The following is an 8,674-nucleotide window of genomic DNA, read 5'->3' as shown; positions in this document are numbered from 1 at the left end:
ATTATGCTACTGAAAGAGAAATGTGTCGTAGTGCTGTTTAAAAAAAGCTGAAGAACTAATTACCATCAAATAAGATGCAGCAGGAGTATTTTTGGAATAATGGACTCTAATTAGTCCATTGCTCGTGGAAATAAATCTGAGGACATCATTAACACATCTTATTCTATTAATTGTAGCTGTTTCGGGTTTGGTGTAAGCGGGTTGTTATCTCGTGACAGTTGCATTGCAAAGAGAAAAAAAAAAGAAGTGAGAAGAGTATTTTTATGTGGGGTAGTTGGCAGTGTCTTCTGGGAGCCAAGAAGAGCTGTAATTATACTTTTGAAAAGTGAAAATTGGGTATTATAAGGCAAGTGCGAGAAGGGCGCGTTTCGGCCGGCCGGAGGCGGGCCCCGCTCCACGAAGCAAATCCGGTGCGGGCTTTGCGGCCGCCCGGGCGCGGGGCAGCCCCCGCGGTCAGCGGCAAAGTCCGGAGCCGGATCGGCCCGGGGGTCGCGCCCGGAGCGGGTCGGCGGCTCTCCGGGCGCTCCGGCCCGCGCCTCGCGCTCTGAAACCCTGGGGAAAAAAAAAAAAAAATTAAAAAATTAAAAGACCCCCCCCGAGCTAGAAGTAAAACACGTGAACAAAGAATCACTGAGACGGTCGGCAGACCCCCCGATCCCCCGGCGGCAGGTCGGGGGCCGGGCAGTGGCGCGCTGGCCGCCCGCCCGCCGGGGCCCTAATAAAGCTATTTTGGAAGTGACCCCTCGGGCGGCCGGAGCGCGGGGCGGGCGCAGCGAGCCGGCGCAGCTGTCCGGAATCATGACTGAAGATGACGGATTCCGTGGTGGTGGAGGGTCACGTCAAGTTGAGAGACGGAAAAAAGGTTCCCCGCTCCCGGCGCCCCTTCGGCCCGCGGGGGTCCGCGACCGCCGCCCCCTTGCCCGGAGGGGAGAGAGCCCGCTCTCCCCTGCCCGGCCCCGGCTAACCCTGTCCCTTTGCCTCTCGTTGCAGTGGAAGAGCAGGTGGCTGGTGCTGCGCAAGCCCTCCCCGGTGGCAGGTAAGAGGGACCCGGCGGTGGGTTCGGGGCTGGGGGCCCGGAGCTTGCCCGGCTCCCCGGAGGCGCGGAGCCCTCGGCGGGGCCAGGCCAGAGCTGCGCTGCCCCGGAGCCGCGGGGCCAGCTCCCCGCACTCATAAAACAACGGGAAAAGTGACTTCCCAAGGCCCAGCCCATGGATTTGGTGCCCGTTCAAAATGCACTTTTTAATTTATTTTTTATTTTTTTTTTTTTTTGGGGGGGGGGGAACTTACTCCTTCAGGGTGATTGCTGGCTAAAAAAAAAAAAGAAAAGAAAAAAAACCTGACACTGTAAGCTCGTAGTTATTTTTGATCAGTGTTTTGACAGAAAATATCACTTCGATTTAAAAATAAGATGACATTTTGAATTAAGGAAGGAAAAAAAAAAAAAAGATCGTTTCCATGCTTCTGAAGGGGAAATTGAAAACGTTACACAGAGCTGATGTTTTACTGCTGCAGAGGGAAAAGCAGGCTTCAGGTTTCCCCATCTGTTCCCAACAGGGAAAACGTTTGGGCCCAAAAGTTTATCTTTCCAGGGCTAAATGTTGCCTGCACTTAGAAAACATGAATCTGCATTGCTGCAGAATGGATTATGGCAGCCTCTGGCTCTTGCTAGAAAGACTGAAGGCTTCGTAGCAATTCTTTGTTCCCTGAGTTGTTACAGTAACATTTCAGTGTTTAAATACCTACATTTCATCTAAATCTGTGAAACCTCTCTGTGTGAAAGGGCATCTATTGGTTGTAGAGCTGGTATACAGGCCCGTGAACATGGGCCTGTGTTCCTAGCGTGAGTCAGCCAGCTTTGAAGGGGGTAGATGGTGGAGCCTGACTGATAATATAGCTTATTCATCAAAAATACTCTTTTTATTCTAGCTAAATTATCCAGGGTTACTAAAAAAGTCCCTAGTGATTTGATTTTCTTGCTATGTAAAACCATAGCCATTCTTCAGACGCACAACTGTATGGCAGAACGTTTAAATACCGTGGCTGCAGCTGTTTTTGCTAACAGGTGCACGAAGACAATTGGGGATCCGTGCAGAGCTCTGCATTAGTTAGCAGACAGTTCAGTCTTTCAGTCATTTTTCATCTCTGTGGATGGAGATTTTGCCCGTCCCTTGCCCTTCTGAGAGCTGCAGGGCACCTCAGCGGGGCTGGGAGCACCACCCCCGGTATTTATAAAATGGGGCCCCTTGTCTTTTGTGATTTGTCGCTCAGCTTAAGCTGTGGATGTTGCGGCTTTGATATTGACCATTAATTTCATCTACATCCCAGCGCTGTGTGATAGGGAATGAACGTGGGGGGAAGAGGGCTGCTTTTGTCATAAATGCTCTCCTTTTCTTTTGGGGCTGTATCACTTGATCTGGTTTCTTCCATTGCGTAGTTGCTGTGTAATAAACGCCTCTGGGAAGGGGTTAATAACAACTGGCGACACAGGCAAGCACTAAAAAAATAAATAAATAAAATAAAAGAAGGTGTGGCGCATAATGATTTTTAGCAGTGGCTGCTGTGTAGAGTTTAACCGGGAAACCTGAGCCAACGGGAACAATCTTGCAGCACAGTCTGCTTGCCATTTAGTGGTTGGGTAATCTGTGAGCTACTGTAAGAATTTCATTTGTGGTTCAGTATGTTCTAATGAAAATACAGACAACAATAGCCTCTTGGTCTTTGGAGTCTGTAACGTGAACAGCTATCCTAGCATAGCTCCTAATGCTCAGAATGAATGAGTCAGTCCCTGCCAGACTCAGGAGAGGATCTAAAATGCCACTGGACTTTGAGTAAAATAGGGAAGATTTATTACTAGCCTCCTTATTTCTGAGTCTGCAGGTTACCCTTGAAACACACCTTCAGTGTTTGCTTCCTGAAAGCAAGAGTGATAAACTACCTGGGGGTGGGCTGGGAAAAGAAATCGGAGTTTTACAATGACTTGATCCAGCTGATCCTGCAGTTGTCTAAAGCTCCTTTGTGTTGCAGCGGAGTGCTGAGAAATTTGTTATGGTCTGTGCTCTGCATCGTCATCTCTGACAGTTTTGCTCCTTTTAGACTGTTTGCTCATGCTGGTGTACAAGGATAAATCTGAACGAGCAAAAGGGCATAAGGAGAGGAGCAGCATGACCTTAGAAGACATCTGTGGCTTGGATCCTGGGCTCTCCTATGAGGGCCTGAATCACACGCTGGCAATCATTTGTCTCTCCCAAGTTGTGATGCTGGGATTTGAGAACAAGGAAACAATGTACGCCTGGGATGTACGAATACGCTACAGTTTGGGGGAAGGTAACCTTTGTCTTCTCATGCTGTTTTGTTTTTTTTTTATTTCCCCCCCCCCCGGGTAAGAAACCAAAGAAAAGTGAAGCAAGAATGCAAATAAAACGGGACAGTTCAGGACAAGATTGTCACTCATTTCAGAGTGGAGTAACTGTTTTCTCCCTTAGATGTTAGAGCAGGTATCCCTTACAATAGGTTTTGGCTACAGTGCCACCCAGTACTGATGAATAACTGTGACAGCTCTTAACTTGGGGGTTTGATTTTGGCACCGATGGTGTGCAGCTTTGAAAAAAGTTATCAAAATTCTACTTCTGGTCCTGCAACTGACTCAGGGATTCTGGCAAAAGGACTCAGAGGGAGCCTGAATTAAGAGATGCAAAGTCCTGAGTAGAGTTTTGCCAGTTCATGCCCAGTTTGCTGAGCTGCCTACTGGGTATTGCATTGATAATTCTCATTGCTGCTAGTGTGCCATTTCAGAAGGAGACTTTTTGCAATGAGGAGTGTCGTCAGACACAGCTGTCAGCTTCACCTTTCTCCATCCTCCTATTTTATTTCCTTGGTTAGCAGCTCTAAAATGCACCGTGGTGAACAAAGAGAGATAATGTTGGTAATCCACAGTATCTCTCTTATGTTTGTTTAGTCATAACTGGGGAAGGAGGGTAGGTGTGAGGGAGACACACATTAGCAGTCTTTATCATTTGTTACATATGCTCTGCCATCTGTTGGGTTTGTGAGCTCGTTCCTTTGCAGTGCATATGTAGAAAGATGGCCTGGGAATTTCAAAGTAAAAATATGTAGAACTATCAGAAGTGAGATGTGTGGATGTACCTCTCAGGGCTATCAAATATGAAGCCTTGCATAACAGGAGAGGTTAGAGGGGCTGCTGAACAATACAAGCCTGAGTAGCTGGAGTGGTTGGTGCACTTTGATGATACAGCTGGATAGTCTTCCAGTGCTATTTTTTTTTCCAGGTTTGGGATCTATATATAGCAAAGACTTGTCCTAAAAGCTGAAGGAGTATTTGAATATGAGAGTAGGTCTGTTTTTTATGATCTTGCACTGATGTAGTGCTGGAGTAATCTCAGTCTGGGTGTGAGGGTTATGGTTGGGATTGGAGGACATGCAAAAACAGCGAAGAGTTTTTTTCAAGGAAAGCTGTGAATGAGGTGGGAATAGAGCCTACTGGATTATGACATGTGCAGCCATGGAGTAAAGGTGAAGTGGGAGAGATAGTGTGTGTGGAAGTGAAGAAATGCAGAAGTAAGTAAACAAGTGTAATTGGTTGAACTGACAATGATTTGTATAAAGTTAATAGCAAAAAAGCTTAGGGGCAGAGAATAAACCAAAGCCTTGAATTTTTTTTCAGAATTTTATCTTTCAGTGCATGTTGAATTAGGAGAATGAAGTCAAAGTGAGTCTAGTTTGAGTAGACAGAAATAGAAAAGAGAGACTTTGGATGAAGAGAGGCTAGTGATTGGTGTTTTTTCTTAAAGTGTAGTAAGGGTGCCTTTGTGTGCCTTGAAAATAAGGTGGCTGGATGATAAAAATAGGCTAGGGAGAGATGACCTCAGAGTCTGGGAAGCAAAAAAAAAAAAAAGTGAAAGGAGCTAACACTGTTCTTGAATGAGGACCACAGAATGGAGGCGTTCACAGTGGAGTTCCCAGTGTTTTCTGTCAGTTTTTAGCAGATGAGATAGATGTGATTCCTGGAAGTGCTTGTGCTCACAACTCATTTTGAGAAGTTAGCATACTGCAGGTCAGTGCATAGCTGTGAAAAGATGAGCTGAAGAAAGTGATGGATTTAAGTAGTACCTTTTGTTGAGGGATATACTCAGCTCTGTGTCTTCACAAATTTTGTTTTATAGAGTAGGAGAAGTGAGTGGCTGGCTAGAATTTTGAAAAAAATTCCAATTTACCAAGAAAGCAATGTATGGAAAAATCTTCATTTTCAAATATGCTTTTACTTTGGCTTTGTTCAGATTTGGGCATGCTGTATTTTGACAGTGGTCTAGAATTTGGGCTGGAGCGCTTTGTGTTCAGCAGCTGTTGTACCTTGCAACTGATTGTCAGAAGATGGGCTTCATTCCTCAGTTTTGAAGCAGAAAAAATACTGATGCTGCTCCTCCCATGGTTTAATTGCCAGCAAAATACTGGGCAGAGTTAACTGAGCAGAGGAGTGTAAATGACATTAAAGATTCCTTTCTGAGCATTATTGATCGCGATGGTTTTGCTGTCTTTTTCACAGCTTACGGTTTAAGCAGGTTGCGTAACAAGTGTGTGCCCAAAAGGGGACATGGTGTGACTATTGATTTGCTCCACTGCTGCTGGCAGGGCTGTGGTTAGTAAGATCTATCTCTGTCTCCTTGCACATTTCACTGGAATGACTTTGTGGCTAATTCTGCTGGAGCCTTAGGGAACTTAGCAAATGCATGTCATAGATGAGGAGTTGGCTTACAGCTTGGATCGTGACTAAGAATACAGCAAGCATTTAGATGAGAAGCAGGACTCAGACCTGGATGAAATTTGTGATGCTTGAAGAAGCATGGGCAAGAAACGGGGAAGAGTGGATGTAAGAACTGAGAGTACCTGGAGGTTACCCTGTAGATTTCATAGGCAGGGAGCTGTTAGTGTGATCTTTGATGCATAACCAAAAGCTAAATCTATGTGCTTCTCGATAAACACCACCAAAAACCTCCTGGAAATGTAAGAGTCTCAGTGCTTCTCTCTACCAAGACAATTGTTGTATTTTTTTTTTTTAATTTGTTGTGGGATTTTTGTTTTTATTTATTTTTTTTTTTTTGGTGTGTCTAATTACAATATGAAAGAAACTAGAAAAGTAGTGGAGGTCAAAACAATTGTTTGAGAATTATATGCTTGCTCACTTAAATTGCTCCCTTTGAAACACTGAGATTTTGGGCCCTTGAAGTGATCCCAATAACTTATTATTCAGAATGCAATAGCCCTGGAAGAGAAAATGGGAGACCAGCCTAGAACAACTACTTTAGGTAAGGATACTGCAATAGAGAAAATACTAGAATTGGGATCGGAACCTGGATTTTGTAAACTTGAATGAGATAGGGGTTTCTTTTTCTTTCTCCACTCTTTTAAAATTCAGGATGTGAAATGTGAAAAATTAACTGACATCTTAAAGTGTTTGTTACTTATAAATCACTTAGTTTCCTACTCATTTTAAAATGTCTTGGCATCTACCATCACCAACTCGTGAAAGAATCACAAAGGCGGAAAAATGTAATTTTCCTCATTTTACTGCTAGGGAGGAAGTGAAGCAGTTTAATAAAGGTTGCAGATGAGTCAGTGGTAGACAGATTTATTTAGTGCTTTGAGCCATGGCTTTTGGGCACCTTGAGCACCTTTTTATTTTTGTGCGTGAGATGCAAAGTCCTCAGTAGAACTCAGGAAAGCAGAGACACAGGTTAGAGGAGGAGACAGAAAGCAACTCATGTAATGATGCAAGGATGGAAGAGGTAAGTGAAGTTTGGGCTGAATAACTGACTAATCTGAGATAGGGATTAGTCTGGAAGATTTAGGATAAACCAATGTGGCATTGAAACTTTAATAATTAATTTGTAGCATTAGGCCAAGATACAGTGGATTTTTCCCTCTCCTAAACTGGCATAATAGGGAGTAATGGTTTTACAGCTACTTACGTGTGTCTGTCTGGGTTCCATGTAGATCTTTTTACCAGAGTCCCATGGTGTGGGCAGGGTTTGGTCCAAATACCACCGTTGAACAGAATGACTTACAGAACATTTGTATACTCTGTAGTAATTTTTTTTCCCCCTTATTTGATAGTTCATAGATTTCAAGTCTTTGTAGCCCCTGGCACAAAACTAGAGAGTGGGCCTGCCACCCTGCATTTCTGCAATGACATCCTTGTCCTTGTGAAAGACCTTCCTCCCAGTGTCATGGGGCAGTGGAAGCTTTCGGATCTGCGTCGTTACGGAGCTGTCCCCAACGGGTTCATCTTTGAAGGGGGTACCAGGTGCGGCTTCTGTAAGTACAGATGGAACCTGTCTTCTAAATATTGCTTGATGCCTTCTGCAGAAATGTAAATGCACTCTCATTCCAAGTGGAGATTGCAGAACCAGCTGTGCTGCTTTGTCAAACAGGCAGCCTCTTATCAGAGGGGCTGTTCTGAGTAGATTTCTGCAGGCTTCAACCCTGGTGTTCAGGGGAAATGTGACTGTGTGCGGTCCTGGCTGAAAATTTCCGTATGGCTCTCCAGAAGATGGTTAGTCAAAAGCTGCTATTGAACACAGAGCAAAAACAAGGTAATGAAATTTTATGGCTTGTGTTATGCAAGAGAAAAGGTAAAATGGCTTAATGTTCAGCTTATTAAATTATGATTAATTATTTTGTTGTTTGCTGAGGGGAAAGCGATATGGAGCTTTGAGGTTACAGGCAGCATTAATGTTCTCATTGTGTAAATGCTAATTTCTAAATTCCATAGCGGACTTCTTGCTCCTAAACGTTAGAACAACTCTCTGGTCCCTTCCCTGTTAGCAGCTTTGTAACTGTGGGGTGGAGCCATGTGATTTATGAGGTCAAAATGAAAGCAAGCAAGTTGAAGCTAGTTACTGTAGCCTAGTAGCTAAGATACATCTTTATATGGGGATAAATCTCTTATTCCAATGGCCAATTTAGGACTTCTCAAATTCTCACTTCAGATAAAGTGTATGGAAGAGCTGAAAAGGACAGTTAATTAATGCACAAGTATAATAACATATAATTAGGTTTATATCAGTAAGGTTTTAATTTCATAAGCAGAGTGTGAAGCCATGCTGAATTGATGATCTGTGAGCACAGGTGGGTGTGCAGATTGCCAGTTAAGATGTGAAGTTGTTTGACTTGCATTTTCTTCAATAAACAAACTGAAAAATTGGAAGATTTCAGAGTTAATCCAAATATATTCTTCCTGGGACTTGCATACTATTGCTCTGCAAGTAAATTCTGGTTGCTATACTTCTATGGAGTGGAAACCCAAGTTCCTGACCTCTTTCTGACCTGACAGGAGAGCGTGGGCAGGTGGGGATTGGTCTCTTCTCACAGGCAACAAGGGACATGAGAGGAAGTGGCTGTGCCAGAGGATGTTGGGCTTTGAGAAGAACTTCTGCACGGGAAGGGTTGTCAAGCATTGAAATGAGATGCCCGGAGAGGTGGTGAAATCAGCATCCCTGGAGGTGTTTAAGAAATGACTGGACATGGCCCTGACTTGCCATGGTGGTGCCCAGTGAAAGGCTGGACTCGATTATATCAGGATCTTTTCCAGCTTCAGTGATTCTGTGAAATGAGGAGCTGTAGGTGATGGAACCTGAATTATCCATGGCAGTTTTTCCTC

General features: G+C 44.1%; 1 protein-coding gene across 1 annotated transcript in view; it reads left to right on the top strand.

Moving 5' to 3' along the window:
- DOK7 (docking protein 7) overlaps positions 1-8,674 on the top strand; it is a 60,113-nt gene continuing 51,439 nt past the window's right edge. The window contains 5 exon segments of the mRNA XM_066185244.1: positions 1-865; positions 867-917; positions 919-1,036; positions 3,094-3,324; positions 7,129-7,329. Of these exon segments, the coding sequence (XP_066041341.1) occupies positions 809-865; positions 867-917; positions 919-1,036; positions 3,094-3,324; positions 7,129-7,329 (658 nt within the window). The 5' untranslated portion in view covers positions 1-808.

This window comes from Chamaea fasciata, unplaced genomic scaffold (genome assembly GCF_029207755.1).
Source record: "Chamaea fasciata isolate MVZ Bird 193981 ecotype frontalis unplaced genomic scaffold, bChaFas1.0.hap1 SCAF_6, whole genome shotgun sequence".
NCBI lineage: Eukaryota > Metazoa > Chordata > Aves > Passeriformes > Sylviidae > Chamaea > Chamaea fasciata.
This window is presented reverse-complemented; position numbering and strand designations above follow the sequence as displayed.